The sequence below is a fragment of the Vulpes vulpes genome, unplaced genomic scaffold (assembly GCF_048418805.1).
Source record: "Vulpes vulpes isolate BD-2025 unplaced genomic scaffold, VulVul3 u000000671, whole genome shotgun sequence".
NCBI classification, from domain to species: domain Eukaryota; kingdom Metazoa; phylum Chordata; class Mammalia; order Carnivora; family Canidae; genus Vulpes; species Vulpes vulpes.
In genome coordinates this window covers 875117-893740 of record NW_027325801.1, presented here as the reverse complement: position 1 = coordinate 893740, position 18624 = coordinate 875117, and the positions used below count along the sequence as shown (strand labels likewise).

The 18624-nt window shown below is 54.7% G+C and overlaps 1 protein-coding gene across 6 annotated transcripts in view; it reads left to right on the top strand.

The window, feature by feature from the left end:
• Positions 1-18624, top strand: part of ARHGAP39 (Rho GTPase activating protein 39) — an 88278-nt gene that overhangs the window by 32087 nt on the left and 37567 nt on the right. For 4 of the 6 annotated variants that reach the window (XM_072745857.1, XM_072745851.1, XM_072745852.1 and 1 more), the window contains exon 2: positions 11440-11603. In XM_072745857.1, the coding sequence (XP_072601958.1) occupies positions 11524-11603 (80 nt within the window). In that variant the 5' untranslated portion in view covers positions 11440-11523. Of the gene's footprint in view, positions 1-1779; positions 1983-9347; positions 9462-11439; positions 11604-18624 lie in introns of those variants that run through there. The other 2 variants (XM_072745853.1, XM_072745855.1) reach the window with 2 other exon arrangements.

Sequence of the window (18624 nt, the reverse complement as noted above, 5' to 3'; positions counted from 1 at the left end):
GGGCTCGGCTGCTCCCCCAGGTGCACCGGGCGTCCTGCGCCTCGCAGATGGGGGGAGGCGCCCCAGGAAGCAGCGGGATCTGCAGAGGTACAGGTGTCAGGACTTTCTGAGGAATGTTGCCAGAACCACAAATAGAAACAAAAACATTCCGTTCTGCAGAAAGTACTATTTTTAAAATCTGTGCAGATGACAAAAGCAGGGCGTAAAAGTAGAGAAATGAACGAAAGCAGGTGGAGAGACAACCCGCGTGCGAAGGCGTTTGGAGACCGCCCGGTGCGGGGCCGAGGCCTCTCCAGGCTGGGACCGGGCGCCACGGAGCCCACGCCACGCAGACGTATTTCCAGGCATCTGCAGCATTTGTGGGTTATTTTCCCCACATCTGCTCTGTTGCTCGGGTCTGTAGCCTGAGGTGAGCCCAGCCTCCTGAGGTCGACCTGCTGGTGGGCAGCATGTGTCCTGGGTGCCACCTCACCGAGCTCACCGACCTCACCAATGCCCTAGAGGAGGGAGGGGAGGCACCTGCGAGAGGCTCCGGCCAGGGCGCTTCCCATGCTCCTCTGCCTTTCACACTCTGAAGCCGTATTTTCACTCAAAAGTAGACTTCTGCTACGAAGTGAGTCCGTTCATTTCTTGTTTGTTGACTCGCGAAGCGGCGCGGTAGGCGCTGGGGACCAGTAGTGAGTGGAGGGCCTCGTGCTGGCTCTGGCGTATTTTTTTTTAAGTGGGCGCCACGCCCAGCAGAGCCCAGCACGGGGCCTGAACGCGGGGCCCTGAGGTCGACACCCGAGCTGAGGTCAGGAGTGGACCCCCTGAGCCACTTAGGGGCCCCCCAGTTTAGTGTATTTTTAAACAGCTGAGATTTAAGTAATAAAAACATGTCCATCCCCCATCGGGCTGCCGTCCCAGACTCACTGATGCCGCCGGGGTGAGCCCCGGGTGGAGCCTCCCAGCCTGGGGACCCTGGGAGGGTGACCGCAGGCCCTGAGCTGCGCCCATTGGTCACAAAGCCCTCCTCCAGCTGTCCTCGCCCTCTCAGACCCAGTAGGGTCACCCGTGCTCGTGGAGGGTGTGGGGAATGAGTGGGGACCCAGGCAGTTCTGGTCGCAGGGCCACTTCTCTGTTCTGACCACTGGCTCGTGAACGTGTGATGCGTACTTTGTTCTCTGTAAATGGTCCCAGGGGCCACGATGCAGTCTTGCTGGTGAGACCAGCCCTGGATGAGGGGGACCCGGTGAGGGCCGCAGGGATTGGGGGGGGCTGTGCGGCCGGCTCCTCCCATGGCAAGGGGGGGGTCAGGCGCGTTCCCAGGGCCGCCGTCCAAGTACTGGGCCAACAGCACCCCCCTCAGAGACTCCTTCTGTGTTGCAACCAAGTGGCTCCAAACAAGTGTCCTTTCTGTGTGGGGCGCGGCCTGACATCCTTTCCCAGAAAAGTTTGAAGAGCTGGTCCTGACCCACAAGTTGATGCCATGACTGGCAGGTCGGGTCACGGTTTTTTAACTGTGACAGTGTGGCCCCTTCTTTGGCGGGGGGTCGATGAGAAGAGCCGTGCGGGAGGCGCGAGCGGGAAATGCCAGCCTGTCCTGGTCACTGAGTGCGGAGAATGGGCCATTGTGCCTCCAGCTCAGAGCCAGGCTTTCAGAACATGAAACTGAGATGCCCGCATTGTTCAGAACTTGGAAAACTTATTAAAAACAGCATTGAGAGTGGCACTTGGGCCTTCTGGACACGGTGGCTGACTCAAGGCTTGTTTATTCTACTTCCCTCCCTGAAACTCTCTGAAATGGACAAAACGGATGAAAAATAGAGAATGAGATTGAATCTCCAGTGAATCCAAGGAACAGCAGCAGCCGGAGGAGGATGCTGCCCAGCGGGGAAGGGGGGCAGGAGCCGAAGCTCTGATGGGCCTGCAGCTCGTCCTTCCTGGCGGGTTCCAGGGACGCCACCCGCGGTGTGACGTGACGCTTTGCCGGGCAGCGGGAGGTGAGCTGCGGCGGGCACGGGCTCCGCCAGCACCTCCCACGAGCCCCGGGCCCCGGGGTCACTCCCGGGGCTGGGGGCGGAGGAGAGGCCTGGGCTCCTGGCCGAGGGGCCCCACGGGCGCGTGCGGCCACTGCCCGGCCCTGACGGGGCCCACGCGCAGCCCCGGCTCCACAGCCCTCTCGGGAGACGCCTCCGCGGCCGTGGCTGCTGCGCGCCCGCTGAGCAGCGGGCTGGGGATGCGGCCCGGCTCCTCGGGGACCCTCAGTGGCCGGTCCCAGCGCAGGCCGAGCAGGCGACGGGCGGGCCTCTCTGCTCTCCGTTTGAGCTGGATTTCTGTCACTTGCAAAGAAAAAAAAGTTTTAATACCAGAAACTCACTTCAAGGCAGAGCCTGTGCAAAACTGTGGCAGCAGAGTGTTCTGGAATGACGCACCCCGCTTGCGGCTGTCTTTCCTTTGTTCAGAGATGAGCAGGAATCAGGAGCCGACGTGCACCTTTACGTAGAGGGTCGGGGAAGGAAAGAAAGGGAAGGAGCCCAGTTAGGGAGGGAGGAAAACAGGAGAACCAGCAGAGGGCGGACAGAGCGTGTTCTGTTTACTGGGAAACCGAGATGTCACGATGCTAAAGAGAAAAGAGCTCAAAGAAAAGACGAGGTAGCAGGAGGGGACGCGGCCGTGGAGCCGAGGAAGGAAGGTGAAGGCCCGCCGCCGTGGCCGCTGAGGAGCGCGTCCCGCAGGGTGCGGGCTCTGGACACGGGCGGGCGCGTCGTGGGCCTGCACAGAGCGAGTGGAGCGCGCCCCATGCCCGGAGGGGGCCGTGGGGGGCCGAGGCCGCTGTGCCGCCTGCCTCGTCCCCGCTCCGGGGGCGGCAAGGACCGGTGCTCTCCAGGACTTTGTTCTGGGCCAGCTCGGCTCCAGGACGGGCGCCCCGCCCGGCGGAGGGCGGTGCAGGTGCTCCCCACTGCGCCCCGGATGGACAGGCGCGGTGGGCACTCGCGTGCAGGGCGGCAGAGCGTGGCCCGGGCCGGCGACGGCAGGGACGCTAGCCCGCTCCCCCACTCTATTCAGCCAGTCGTCCGTATCGGTGTGCACTTGGGCGTGTTCCTTTATACTTTGTGTTATCACCTAATAGGACTCGTCCCCACGGCTCCAGCTTTGGTCCTCGAGAGCCCCGTGACAGACCCCATCCCTGTGCGGCGGTGTTTCTGGTTTAGCTCTTCCTGCCTGCCTCCCTGGGACCCCACACACTCGTGCCTTTTTCCTGCCCCGGGGATTTCAGCCGTTCCTCCAAGGATTCCCGGGACCTCTTATTGGAGCAAGAACTGGGCCCTGGGTGTGATCCTTGCTGCGTAGGTCCTCAGCTGGCAGAGCCAGGAAGTCTGTGTGTGCACTCCGACCTGTGTGCGCGCCCACCCCTCCTCTGACCTGTGTACGGGGTGCGCACACATACCTCTCCGCACGGCCGTCTGAGCACACTGACCTGTGTACCCGCACACAGATCTCTCCTGGTGTAGTTACCCGTATGTGTTTTACATTGAATGGGAGTTCTGACTCTCGTCTGCCCTTGCTCCTCATCACGTGGGTTATCCCAGCCTCCTCCCCATGCCTACCTGTCACCTGCCATCCTTTTGCTGAATTGTTCCTTTCCCATGTACACAGGTAGTTGTATCAGAGTTGGAGACCCATACTCCTGGGAAGTGACTTTATCAACGAGACCGTGTCAAATTACCGTTCTTCCTTAAATCCTTGCTCATTTCTAAAGTTACTCAGGTCAGGGGCGCCTGGGTGGCTCAGTAGGGTCGTGGGATCGAGCCCCACCACAGGCCCTGCACTCATCAGGGAGTCTGCTTAAAGATTCTCTCCCTCTGTCCCTCCCCCCCTCCACTTGTGCACGTGAGTGTCCGCGTGCACTCGCTCTCTCTCAAATAAGTAAATCTTAAAATAAATAAAGCTACTCAGGTCAAAAAAAAAAAGTTACTCAGGTCAGCATTTTTCCTTCCACTCCATTGTTTGCAATACGGGTAGATTGTTCTGTCCCATACTGCATTGTGTCTTGAGAACCCTTGACCTCCTAAATTATTTTCTTATAAACTTGTATATGTTAAAGTTTACTCTTTTTGCTGTAAATTTCCATGGTTTTGACAAACGCATAGTATCAGTTATTCATAATGGCAGTATTGTTCTGAGTAGTTTCACCCCCCACCCAAGACATCCACAGTGGTCACCCATTCAACCTTCCTCCCTCCCGAGTCATTAGTAGTTGCTATGTCTTTGTGCCACTAATACAGTTTTGTGTTTTCCAGATTATCGTATATTTAGGATCCTACATCACTGTAGCCTAGAACAAACGTTGTAAGTCCTTAGTTATACAGTGTGTCAAGATACATTCCAAGTGATTAAGGAGTGTGTTTATTCAGTAAATGTTTGATTACTCTGTGTCAAGGATGCAGTGGTCAACAAAACAAATACCATCTCTGCCCCCATGCTGCTTACCCCCTGGTGAGGGAGGGAAATTAAATATCAAAGCTGTAATGCTTTATTTGTGTAATTAGGGATCACTAAGCAAAAGTACCTGGACTTCCTCATGTTCACAAGGTGGAATAACAGGAATCATACCCTCTCACAAGGAACTAATAAAAAGCTGGATAATATTTATGAAACCCTAGTTTTCTGGGGCACGTGGTGGCTCAGCTGGTTAAGCGTCTGCCTTCGGCTCAGGTCATGATCCCAGGTCCTGGGATAGAGCCCCATGTCGGGCTCCCTGCTCAGTGGGGAGCCTGCTTCTCCCTCCCCCTCTGCTGCTCCCCCTGCTTGTATGCTCTCTCTCTCTACTCTCTCTCTATCAAATAAAATCTAAAAAAAAAAAAAAGAAAGAAAGAAACCCTAGTTTTCTAAATTTTGGGTGTGAGAGTCAAACAGGGTAAGTCCAATGATTTCCTGGTTTGCTGCATGAGGGGAGTTTCCAGGTCGTGTTGCAGGGATGCAGGGTCTGGCAGAGGCCCTGAGTTCAGGAGATGGAGTTGGAGTCTGGTGGCCGTGGCAATGGAATATGGGGGGGGGGGGCAGCAGAACAGACTGCTGCAAGCAGAGGGCACTCGGAGGTCGTGGGACAGAGCCGTTAGCTTCCTACAGCGTGCCGGTCAGCACGTGGACCTGAGGAAGCTGAGAGACGGAGGATCCCACACATGGGGTAGAGGGATGGTGCCCAGAGCCCTCAGAACAGCGCAGAGGGTGCTGTGTTTCGAGGCTGGCTGAACCTCCAGTCTACTCAGGGGAGAGTAACCAGCCATAGAATAAATACTGCTTTGGTGCCCCTGACCCAAGTTAGGAACAAGAGCCAAAGGTTTCACGTGGTTTCCAAGTAACTGGATCCCAAAACAGAGCCCAAGAATATTTATAGGAATTGAAAAATTATTATAACTGTATTCCATGTGCTCAGAAAGCTAAAGGAGAGGGATCCCTGGGTGGCGCAGCGGTTTGGCGCCTGCCTTTGGCCCAGGGCGCGATCCTGGAGACCCGGGATCGAATCCCACATTGGGCTCCCGGTGCATGGAGCCTGCTTCTCCCTCTGCCTGTGTCTCTGCCTGTCTCTCTCTCTCTCTGTATGACTATCATAAATAAATAAAAATTAAAAAGAAAAAAAGAAAGCTAAAGGAGACGTGGGACACATTGAGTAGAGACACAGTGAAGTAAAGACGGTGAAATGCAGAAAGATCCAAATTCAACTTACAGAGCTGAGACTAAATGAACATAAAACATCCTGCGTGGAACTGGCAGCAGATTGGACACTGCAGAAGAGAAGGACAGTGAACTTGACAGAGCAGTAAGAACGATCCAGACTAAAACAAGGAGGGGGAGTACCCCTGAATAAACAAGAGCAGACTGAGCTGCGGGACACCTGGGAGAGACTCGTACTTGTGTGATTGCCGCTCCCAGTGGTAAGGGAAGGATGCGGAAAACCCGTCTAAATAAATAATGGCTGAAATGCCTCCCAATTTGATGAAAACTCTAGACCTGAACAATCTTAACAAACCAAGTACAGTCACATAAGGTTCATCATAATCAAATTGCTCAAAAACAGTGATGAAGAGAAAAGCCTTAAAAGCAGCCAGAAAACAAGACCTAATACAGCCAGAGGAGCAACGTCACGGACAATAGCGGATTGCTGTGCGGAGAGTGTGGGTGAGGAGGTGAGGAGCCCAGGAGCAGCCGGCCTGGAACTCTGTGCCAGGTACATCCATTGTTAGACGAAGGTGACGTGAAGAAACTTCAGATGTACAAAAGCTGGAAGAATTCGTTGCCAGCGGACCTTCCCCGCAAGTAGTGCTACAGGAACTGTTCTAAAAGCTTCAGACGGCAGAGGGATGAGACCTTGTGGAAATCTGGATCTACCCAAAAGACTGAAGACCCCTGGAAATGGCAGCCACATGGCTAAAATAGAGATAAAATGATACATAGATGCTGTCTTATTACTTAAATCTCTCTAAGAGATATTATTTAAGGGATCCCTGGGTGGCTCAGCGGTTTAGCGCCTGCCTTTGGCCCAGGGCGCGATCCTGGAGTCCCAGGATCGAGTCCCACGTGAGGCTCCGGGCATGGAGCCTGCTTCTCCCTCCTCCTGTGTCTCTGCCTCTCTCTCTCTCTCTCTGTCTATGATAAATAAATAAATAAATCTTAAAAAAAAAAAAAGAGATATTATTTAAGATATGGCTCAGGGGGTTGAGCATCTGCCTTTGGCTTGGGTCATAATAATCCTGGGGTCCTGGGGTCAAGTCCCACGTCAGGCTCCCTGCTCGGTTGAGTCGGCCTCTCCTCACTCTCCCTCCTTGCTCGTGTTCTCTTTCTTTCTCATATAAGTAAAATCCTTAAAAAAGAGAGATGATAATTTAAATAAAAGTGACAAGGAAAACAGTTTCAAGGGTGGGGGTGGTTATAATGTATATAGAATAAAACGTATGACGAGAATGGCACAGAAGAAATGGCAAACTTGTATACTTGAAAGAGTGTGATTTTCTTTTTTTCTTTTTAAAGATTTTATTTATTTCTTCATGAGAGACACAGAGAGAGAGAAGCAGAGACACAGGCAGAGGGAAAAGAAAAGCAGGCTCCGTTCAGGGAGCCCAATGTGAGACTTGATCCCGGGTTCCCAGCATCATGCCCTGGGCTGAAGGCAGGCGCCAAACCGCTGAGCCACCCAGGGATCCCCTGAAAGAGTGTGATTTTCCTTGAAGGCAGGTTATGATAAATACGGACACCAACCCCAAAACATCTACTAAAATAGCAAAACAATAAATTACAGCTGATAGGTTAACAGTAGACATAAAATTGAATTTCGTAAGATACTTAACCGTGCAGTAGGCAAAAAAAAGAAGAAAGGGGAAATAACAGATGGGACAAACTTTAAACAGTAGCAAGATGGTAGATTTCAACCTAACCATGTCAACAATCACAAATCTAGATGATTAAACACCCACTTGAAAGGCAGACACCTTGGTGGCACCGGTTGAGCATCCAAGACTTGATTTCAGCTCAGGTCATGATCTCAGGGTCGGCTCGAGGGTTCTCTCCTTCTGCTCTTCTCCCAGTTTGTGTGCGTGTGCACGCGCTTGCTGTTTTTCTCAAATAAAAACGTCTTTGTAAAAGGCAGAAATTGTCAGCATGAAAAAACAGTACCCAAATATATGCTGGCTGCAGTGAACCCACTTTAAATACAAAGACACAAATAGGTTAAAAGTAGAAGGAAGGCAAGAGATGTACAATTCTAACACTAATAGAAAGCGGAAGCTGCTGTAATAATAGCAAATACACTGATTTCAGAGCTGAGGAAACCACCAGATAAAGATTAATAATGATAAAGAGTTGAATTCACCGAGAAGACAGTGTAAGTTTCCTGCTCCTAATGGCAGAGCTACAAAACGGGGAACACAAACCGATAGAACTGCAAGGAGAAGGAGACAGATCTGCCGTTATGGTTGCTACTCTCCGTGCCGTTTTCTTAGTCGTCGGAAGCTAGGTAAACAGGATTGGTACTGGCGCTCTCAGCCCCCCTGACCCGGTTGGACCAGCAGCGTGCTGTTCCAGTGTGTTCGAAATGTCGGCCAAGATAAGTCATTTGTCTGCATCATAAGTTTTTTGGACAAAAGTGGAATTAAGTTAGAAACCCACAAAAATGTCAGAAAATCACCAACTGTCAGCAAAGAAAATCAGATACGTCTGTGTAATCCATGAGTCAAAGGAGAATCCAAAAGGGAAATTGGGAAGCATTGGATGAAATTGTAAACAGAGTCAGAATTTGCAGGATGCCAGAGAAGCTGTGCTTTACCGGGGGCTTTATGACACCAAATGCCTGTCTCAGATTGGAATTTTATTTTATTTTATTTATTTATTTATTTATTTTTTAATTTTTTTTTTTTTTTATTTACTTATGATAGTCACAGAGAGAGAGAGAGAGGCAGAGACACAGGCAGAGGGAGAAGCAGGCTCCATGCACCGGGAGCCTGATGTGGGACTCGATCCCGGGTCTCCAGGATCGCGCCCTGGGCCAAAGGCAGGCGCCAAACCGCTGCGCCACCCAGGGATCCCCTATTTTATTTATTTTTTAAAAAGATTTTATTTATTTATGAGAGACACAGAGAGAGAGGCAGAGACACAGGCAGAGGGAGAAGCAGGGTCCCTGCGGGGAGCCCGACGTGGGACTCGATCCCAGGACCCGGGGTCACGCCCTGGGCCCAAGGCAGCGCTAAACCCCTGAGCCACCGGGGTTGCCCCCAGATTGGAATTTGAAAACATTGCAAAGCACTCAATTTCTACCTTAAACTAAAAGAAGCAGAGCAAACTAAATCCAAAGGATTGCAAAGAAAAGGAAATACTTAAGATGACAGTGAAAATTAAAGCAGAAACACAAGACAGGAAACTAATGAAGCCAAACGTTTTTTTTTGTTTGTTTGTTTGTTTTTTTAACGTAAAGATCAGTGAAATTGAAAAACTTCCGGCCAGCCAGATGACATGAGAGAGTGAAGAGAACTTAACGTCAGGAGTGAAAGAGACGGCATCACTGCACGTTATATTGATCTTAAAGAGATCGCAGGAGAATGGCCCGCGAGCCTTGTGCCGTAGATGGAACAGCTTGCACGAAGCGCACAGACCCCTTGAAGGGCAAAACCACTAAAGGAGATTCAAGTTTAAGACCTGGTGAGCTTCGTGTCTGCTACAGTTGAACCTGTAGTCACGAGCCTTGCACAAAGAAGACTCCGCCCCAGACGGCCCCACAGGTGGATCCTGCACACACTTGAGGACCGGATGGTGGTCCACACGGACTTGCCCAGAATATTGAGAAGATTGGTTTTGTTGGTTGTGCTGCTCTTCTCCTGATACCGAGACCAGACAAAGGGGGTACCAGAAGGAGCTCGCAGGGAAACGCAGACGACCTAGAATAATGACAGCAGTTTCAGAAGTGAAGAGCACAGCTGGGAGGGCTGGCGGTGTGTGATTTCAGACCCAGGGCCCTGGGGTCACCGAGGCCTCCGCTCGGGGCTGGAGGAGGCTTTCTGGGGGGCGGGGGGCCGACTCTGGAGCAAGGAGGGCCAGTCACATGCCTCCCGGGTCATCCTTGCCAACCGCTGTGGCCTTGAAGGATGAGACAAGGCCTGAAAGGGGGGGATGCGGACCGGGGGGGCGCTGATGTGAGTTTCAGGTTATGGTCGATACTTTGTAGTTTTTCAGAATTTTTACTGCTTGGTATTTTTTTTGTGACGTCGAAGCCACACAAGGTCACCTGTTTTCACTCAGACAAGGACTTAGAAGTACTTGAGTTTTTTTTTAAAGATTTTATTATTTGAGGGCAGCCCCGGTGGCGCAGCGGTTGGCGCCGCCTGCAGCCCAGGGCATGATCCTGGAGACCCTGGATCGGGTCCCATGTCGGGCTCTCTGCATGGAGCCTGTTTCTCTCTCTGCCTCTCTCTCTCTCTCTCTCTCTCTCTCTCTCTCTCTCTGTGTCTCAATAAATAAATAAAATCTTTAAAAAAATTTTTTTAAAAGATTTTATTATTTGAAAGAAAGATCACAAGCTCAGGAGAGGGGCAAAGGGAGAGGGAGATGCAGGACTTCGCTGGGCAGGGAGCCCGACCCGGGGCTCCGTCCAGGGCCCTGAGATCTCGACCTGAGCTGAAGGCAGACGCTTCACCCACTGAGCCACCCAGGTGCCCCTCATTTTTTTTAAGTGGCATTCCTAGTAGTTTTAAGTATTTACATAAAAGTTGTATGGATGTTGGAGTGTCAGCGAGGAGGAGGCTGGGAGCATCTCAGCAGCCACGAGTCCAGCACGGTCAGGTTGACCTGTGCTGTCACCCTCTTTCTGGGCCTACAGTCTCCTTCTGTGGGCCTCTGGCCAGCTGTGCCCCACCCGGGACTTTGAATCTGTTCTATTTTCCCTTGGATAGTGTCTTGGGATCTGTGAGTCTCCTGTGCAGGGTGGGGGGGTCCATCCCGGTCCCCCATGACACTCTTGCTCCTCATTTTTGCAGCCTTTCTCCTGAGGTGAGGCCTTTGTGCAGAAGACGTAAGCGCGTGGGCATGAAGCTCCTGAGCTCACACCGATGGCACCAGGGGGGACCCCAGGCAGCACTGCCCGTCGGGCCCCCACTGCCGGGCATGAGGCTGAACTTCGTGGGAGGGTGTCACGCGGTGTGTGTCGGGTCGAGTTTGGCTTCTGTGCCTCGCCGCGGGGACGTGGGGTCCCTCTGCGGTGGGGAGCGTGGTGGTCCGCCGAGGTGCTCGGCGCCCTCCGGGCTGACCCGCGCGTGCTTCCGCCTTACCCCAGGGTCGCCCGCTCCCCGTGATCATCAGCCACAGCGATGCCGTTACTTTGTCAAGTGTGTGTTCACACTTTTGGCTTCGTCTGTTTTTCTAGTGGATCGTCTGCCCTGTTCGAGGAGCTCTGCGTGCCCGGGGCGTGGCCCTCCGCGCCGGCGTCGCTGCCCTGGGCTTCCTTGCCTCCCCGCGTGTGTCGATGAACGGGCTCTGACTCTTACCCCGGCCCACTCCTTAAGTCTTCTTCGTGGCCAGTGGTTGCTTCTGCCTGGTTGAGATCCTGAACCTGCCTGATCGCTCTGACACTCCGACGTTGGTCTAGGTGTTCGTCCGGAACAGCGCTCCGTGGGGCGGCCGGGGCCACGGCTCGGGGTGTTTGTGTGTGCGTCCCGTGAGCACAGCACCATTCCCGGGAGGTCCCCTCCCGGCCGTGAACCGGGGAGCCTCTGCGCGTTTCCTGTGAGCGTCCCCCCATCTGGGTCCTGCCAGGCGCCTCACGCTCGTCACCGCAGCGGCGCCGGGCGGTGGTGGCGGGCATCCTCTGGGGGGCCAGGCCCGGGGGGGCACAGGGGCTGCACAGGTTCTGCAAACACCAGGGTGGGCGGCGACCTCTTGGGAACGCACTGCTCAGACACGTCTGCTCTCCCCCAGGCCGCTGCCTTTGTGACTGACGCCGGACGGGAGTCCCGATGATCCGCTGACTCCGCGCACCCGGGTCCTCGGGGAGAGCCTGCGATGTCCCAGGCCAGGGATTATGACTGTGAGAGCCACGATGCTGCTGCGCAGGAGCCCCGCCTCTCGGGATCGAGCACCAGGTGAGGAGGCGCCGCGGCGGGCGGGTGGCCGTGCACCTGCACCGGCGGGAGGCCCTGCTCCGTGATCGAGGGTGAGCCTGCATGTCCTGACGGGGCCACGGTCTGACTTCGCTGAGGCTTCTTGGCCTGCCGTCCTCTCGCTGACGTCCTATGGCTCACGCACCTCCTAGGCCTGGTGGCGCAGGACACACTGCTCCTCCTGCAGCGCCTGTGCCACCGTGTCCCAGGCTGTGCTCTTATGTGAAGGCCCACGGTGGCCGCAGGGCTGCCCTCTGGCAGGGTCGATGCCAGGTCCTCTGCTCCCACGGTTTCCTCTTGGCTGGTGGCTGGCCCAGCACCAGGAGACTGGGGGGTCTGTGTGTTCTTGTCTCCTCACTTTTCTTCCTCTGGGAATAATCTCTATTCCTTTTTTTTCTGTGAATCGTTTGTCTTTTTTTTTTTTTTTTAAGATTTTGTTTATTTGGGGGGAAGAGAGAGCACGAACGGGTGGAGAACGGAGGGAGAAGCAGGCTCCCCGCTGAGCATGGAGCCCGATGCGGGGCTCGGTCCCAGGACCCCGGGGTCCTGCCCTGAGCTGAAGGCAGACGCTTGGCTGACCGAGCCTCCCCAGGCGCCCCTGCATCATTTGCCTTGACCTTCCTGATTTGTAGACTTTGCTTCTTTGTATTCTGTGTAGAAGTCACGTTTGGCTACACACATGGAAGGTTGTGTCTTAGTTCGTGTTCACATTTTTTCATATTATTTGGCTGGTTTTTGATGAACAAGCAGGTTAAACCCTAACATAGTCTGTCCCACTGGCTTTTCTGTGTTTTCATATCATTTCTGTCTGATTTGATAAATCCGTTCCCGATTGAGGCCCTGAAGCTCTGCTAGATGTTTGAAGGTTGACCTGGGTTTTGATGCCGCCCGTCCCCCAGGGGGCGGATCTGTGAGGGGCTTGCTTTGGTGTCCACGCATCTGTGCACTGGCGCAGGCTGCCTGCCGGGCTTCCCGGCGGCCTTCACTCGGCCCTCCTGTCTTCTCAGGACGCCTGGGCTCTGCTTGGCCATTGGTCCTTCCGTGTGGGGCGATGGCAGTCAGTCTGCCCCCCACCCAGGAAAGACGCCCTGCTGGGACTCTGGCTGGTGGTGGGATCTGTGGGGAGACCCGGCTGTGGCATGTGCAGCTCCTGGCCGAGACCCATCGCTCACCGGTGGAGGCCGAGCGCTCGGCTACACCTGTGCCCAGGGCTGTTCTTGCTTCCGTGTCTCTTCTTGGTTTCCTCCTTCCTTCCCGACGTCCTCATGTTCCCAGTGTCGTGGCACCGAGGGCGCTGGTCCTGCCAGCGCGGGAGGTGGCTCTCGTGGTTGATTCTCGTCTGTCGCTTCTCTGTTCCCCAAGGGTGAGATCGTGCACCAGGGAGTGGGGCGCCCGGGACACCAGGGAGCTGTCGCTCTCGGGAGGACTGCGGGCGCCGTGGTCGCGCCGAGCACCCCGGGCTCATGCCGCGGTGTCCCAGAGGTGGTGGGCGCCCCTTTGGTGGCCGGAGCCGGGACGCAGGCCTGGGAGGTTGGGCGCGGCGGCCAGTGCCTGGGGGCCAAGGGCGGTGCTTCCGGGCCGGTAGGTGCGAGCTTCGTGGCCCCAGAGGCCGGGAAGTGCTCACTGTGCACCGAGCGGCCCAGCGTGCGGCAGGCCGAGGTGCCCGGGGCTGTCTGGGGACCGAGGGCAGAGCCCTGGGTGGGGGGGTGCCCTCCAGGCAGGACCTCCTGGCGGCGGGGGGCGCGGCCAACCTCTGTGCGGGGGTTTGCAGGCCCTCTGGCCCATCCCGTGGCTGCTTCCACGCGGGCTGTGGGAAGGCAGCACCACGCCGGGACCGTGCTAACGGATGCTGTGCGGGGGACGCCGCTGCCGTTCGGAAACATTGCAGGGCGCCACCGCGGCATCTGAGGACAGGCGAGGCCTCCGCGGGAGGCAGGGAGGCGGCCTGGAGCAGGCCAGGCGATGCTGCAGGACCCAGGCACCAGGGGAGCACTTGGGAGCACCCAGGGGCTGAGCGCTGCTGGCCGTGGCCCAGCTCCGTGGGGCCCTAACGTCTTTCCTGCCTCCGTGCTCGCCCACGTGGCCCCGGCTATGGAGGGCGCGCTCTGTCCCGGACGCCAGCCACCCTGCAGGGAGTCCCCACACCTCTGCACCCCAGCCCCTCTCCCCTCGGCTTTCCGTGGGCAGCACCCTGCCCCCCGCATCCCCTACACCGACCTGCTCAGGCTTCCCTGAAGTGGCCGTGCTTTTTCTTCGATGAGATAAAATTCCTGTAGAATGTACCTGTAAAGAGAGTACGGCCGGTGTTTCTACACACTCCCGAGGTCATGCAGCCATCACCACCGTCTCTGCATCTGCAGCCTTTCACCACCCCGTAAAGAAACCCCTTTGCATTAGCAGCCGCCCCCCCGCCCCTGCCCCTGCCCTGGCAGCCACTAATCCACCATCATTCTGTGGACTTTTCTGTTAAGTTAATGGAATCACGCAACAGGCAGCCTTCTACGATTGGCTTTCTTACCTCCGCATCCTGTTTCCAGGCTCACCCACATTGTAGGACGTTTCAGGGCTAACCCTGTGTAGACGGTACCACATGCTGTTATCTGTTCTTCGGGTGATGGGCGCTTGGGCTCTCTCCACGTTTTGTCTGTTGTGGCTCGTGCTGCTGTGAACGTTTGCGCACAGGTTTCTGGGTGGACGTGTTTCTACTTCTCTCGGGTCAGAGAAATGCTGGATCATGTTCTAACTCCGTGCCTGAGTGTCTGGAGCGCTGCCAGGCCCTTCCCACCAGCAGTGGGCGTGGAGGCTGCAGTGTCTCCACATTTTCTCCAGTACTGGTTGTTAGGGTTTCTTCTTGTTTGTTTTAAGGATTCTGTTTATTCTTTCAACAGAAAGAAGGCAAACACACACATGGGGAGATGGAGAATCAGACTCCCCCCTGGGCAGGGAGCCTGAGATGGGGCTCGATCCCAGGACCCCAGGGTCACGACCTGAGCCCAAGGGAGATGTTAACCGACTGAGCCCTCCAGGTGCCCCTCATGTTTTTTAAAAATTATCGTAACTGGGGATTCCTGGGTGGCTCAGCAGTTTGGCGCCTGCCTTTGGCCCAGGGCGTGATCCTGGAGTCCCGGGATCAAGTCCCACATCGGGCTCCCTGCATGGAGCCTGCTTCTCCCTCTGCCTGGGTCTCTGCCTCTCTCTCTCTCTCTGTCTGTCTCTCATGAATAACTAAATAAAATATTGTTTAAAAATTATCATAACCATCCTAGTTGGTGTGACGTGGAGACTCATCATGGTTTGATTTGCATTTCCCTGATGACTAATGATGTTGAGCACACTTTTATGTGCTTGGTTTTTTTTTGTTTGTTTGTTTTGTTTTTTTGTTTGTTTGTTTTTAAGATTTTATTCATGAGAGACACACAGAGAGAGGCAGAGGCACAGGCAGAGGGAGAAGCAGGCACCCTGCAGGGAGCTCAATGGGGGACTCAATCCTGGGACTCCGGGGTCACACCCTGAGCCAAAGGCAGATGCTCAACCACTGAGCCGCCCAGGCGTCCCTGTGTGTTTGTTGTATCCAGAATATGTAAAGAACTCTCAATGGGCAGAAAAAAAAATGGGTAGAAATCTGAATTAGCATTTCTCCAAAGAAGATAGAGAGCCAACAAGTCCTTAATCAGATCCATGATTTGCAAACGTATCCTCTCATTCTGTGATTGTCTTTTCACTTTCTTGATGGTATCATTTGTAGCACAAAAGTCTTTAGATTTTTAAGATTTTGTTTGTTTATCTGACAGCAGGAGAGAGTGCACAGAGGGAGCAGCAGACTCCCCACGGAGCAGGGAGCCCAATGCAGGACTCGATCCCAGGACCCCGGGATCACTAACCACCAGATGCTCCAAAAGTGTTTAATTTGGATCAAGTCCAGTTCATCTGTTTTTCTTCCGTTGCTCATGTTTCTAGTGTCGGGTCTAGGAATCCATGGCTAGATTCAGGGTCATGAAACTATACCCTATGTTTTCTTCTAAGTTTTACAGCTTTAGCTCTTACGTTTAGGCCTTTGAAACATATTGAGTGAACTTGTGTGTGTGGTGTGAGGCAGGGGTCCAGCTTCCTTCTTTTGTGTATGTGCAGCTGTCCTGGCCCCGTTTGCTGGAAAGACTGTCTTTCCCCAGTGAACGGGTCTGGTGCCCTTGTTGTAAGGATCCGGAGGGCAGAGAATGTGCTGGTCACTCTTGTGTCCCTTTCACCTGGTAAATTGCCTGGCATGTATTTGACACTCATTTTGTTTCAGGAAATATTTATTTGAACACATCACCATCTGCAAGCGTACATTTCCAAGAACTGGAGAAGGCTGCAAGGGCCCTACGTGTTGACTCTGGTGCACAGCACAGCGCACTGAGAGGGCTGCGGGCCAGCCTGGCATCTGCACCGTGTCTTAGTCCCCCTCATGTGTCCCTCTGCCTCTGCCACCACGCAGCTCCTTCTCACTAGCCCACCTCGATGCTGCTGCCAGTCTGTCACCTGCAGTGTCCCAAGCCCTTCTGGCAGCACAGCCCACAAAGACAGTTTGAGCAGTTTCTTGTCATGTGCCTGGAGACTGAGCGTCGTTGCACCGTGCAGACCCTCTGTCCACGTGCACAGACGGCCCCAGCCCAGGGGTGAGGTGTGTCCCCTGTCCCCAGCCTGCCTGGCGGAGGCCTGGGTGGAGGAGCCGACCACTGGGCCAGCCTCGGCTCTGCTATGTCTCCCTCACAGGGGAGGGAGGGCTTGTTCCCTCTGCACAGGGGTCCACCTCCTTGCTCTGCTCAGGGGTCCACCTCCTGTGTGCATTCTCTACCCACTGGCTCCCCAACAGTCTGGGTTCAATGCTGTACCCCAGGGGTGACCAGAACATTCTTCCAAAAAAGTGGGGTTTCTACCCACGCACACACAGGAGTGCGCCAAAAAAGGAACAGATGCTATTCTTTGTTTAGAAAGAATTATAGCTATTAAATTTGCTTGAAAGTGCTTCTTTAGGGCTTAGAATGTTCAGTTCAGTGCTTTCTCAGCTTCTGCGCCAGAACAGTCCTTCCGTTGGGAGCATCTGGACTTTGTTCTGGTCAAATCCAGCTCTGTGATCCAGGATAGAAAAACAACACAGCTATGTGAGGAGGTGGGATGCAGGGACCTCACTGTGCCTTGTGGGTGCCCCACCGGGGGGCAGCTGCCTGTCCGTGCGGGGAGCGCCAGGGCTGAGCACACGGCCAAGCTTCCGTTCCCACCTCCAGCGGCGTCTCGCTGGCCTGGAGGTCTGTGCCCTGTCCCTGTGGGCCTGTTCCTCTCCCAGCTTCTCGGGTCCCCTTCCCTGTCATCTTGCTGTGTCTCACTCAGCCCCTGGGGAGCGCCCAGCCTGACCTTGGGGCAGGTTCCTGCCTGGCCTTCCAGAAGTCTCCATCCTTGTTCTCTGTAGATCAGCTTGAGTGAGATCATGTCAGCCCTGCCCAGAGCTGCTCTTGTGCCTTCTCTCTTCACTTGAGCAAGACCGCAGTTCCTGCTCTGGCCCCCAGGCCCCTGCCCCTAGGCCTCTGCCTCCAGGCATCTTCTTGGGGTCTCCCTCTCTGCCTGGGGCAGAGAGTCTGTGGTCTCTCAGTGCAAAAACTGAACGCTAGCAGGCAGGCCAGGATGAGGAGTAAGCAGTGTTGCTGTGCACAGCTCTGGGGAGAGCAGGTCGGGGCCCTCTGGCAGTTGGCCTGCACCCCTGGGACCCACCTCTGGCCTCTGCAGGGTTCTGTACCCCCTGCTGGGGCTCCTGCACAGCAGGGCTGTGAGAAAGAGTTCCAGAGAGCGAACAACTCAAGTGTCTGTCAGCAGTAGAACTGATCAAAAATGTGTGACTGAGGCACCTGGCGGGCTTCTCGGTGGAACGTGAAACTCTCGATCTCGGGGTCTTTGGGCCCCATGTTGGGTGTAGAGATTGCTTAAATAAACTCAAAACAAAACAAAACAAAACAACACTGTGTAACAGGGGCACCTGGTGGCCCAGGTGGTGAAGCATTTGCCTTCAGCTCAGGTCCTGATCCCGGGGCCCTGGGATCGAGTCCCACGTTGGGCTCCCTGTGAGGGACGGGGGGTGGGGCTGCTTCTCCCTCTGCCTCTGCCCTCCCCTGCTGGTGCGCTCTGGCTCACTTGCTCTCGTTCTGTTAGATAAATAAATAAAATATTAAAAAACAAAACACCAAGTAACAGGTTTGCCCAGTGAAGGACGAGAGCTTGAGCAGGTGGCAGGTGAGAGCGTTAGTGTCAGTTGCAAGTGAAGGAACAAAACACACCAAAAAAATAGTGTTATCGGGTGAATATGATTAAGAAATACACCTAAATTACTTTGTTTAGAGTTATCTTCAAAGGTAGAGAAACTATAGAGGCAATGAGGCAGTGGCCCTAAAACTCGGGACAGTGGTGTCTTCATGGTGAACAGAGGTGTGGGTGTTGGATGCTGCCTAGTTTTCTTTCTTGGGGAGCGACGGCTGTGCCCGTGGTAAGTCATAATTGCTCATGACAGTATTTCTATGTGCTGTGCTTCTGTGTACGTGATAGGTCATGATTTATTTTTTAAAAGAATAAATATACCATTTACGATAGTGTGTATGAAGCCTCAGAATAAATCTGACAAGATGTCCACGCCCTTTGAAGGACCCCTGGGTGAGTGGGTGCCCCATGGCTCGGATGGATGCGTGTCTGATTCTCCCGGGGTAGACCCCGTGGGCATGTGGACGGCTGATTCTGAAGTTTGTAGCGGGGAGGAGGGCCAAGAATAGCCAGGACACGCCTGAGGAGGACGCGGAGCAGGGGCTTTGGAAATCGGATCGTACGCTGCTGTCATGAGGACCACAGGGTGCTGGACCACCTCAGCTGGGCCACAGAGCCCACGGTGCCCTCGGACACGGGCCCCCTGGACATGGCCCCTTGGACCTTGGCCTCTGGACACGGGAGCTCAGACACTGCCCCTTGGATGTGGGCCCTGGACTTG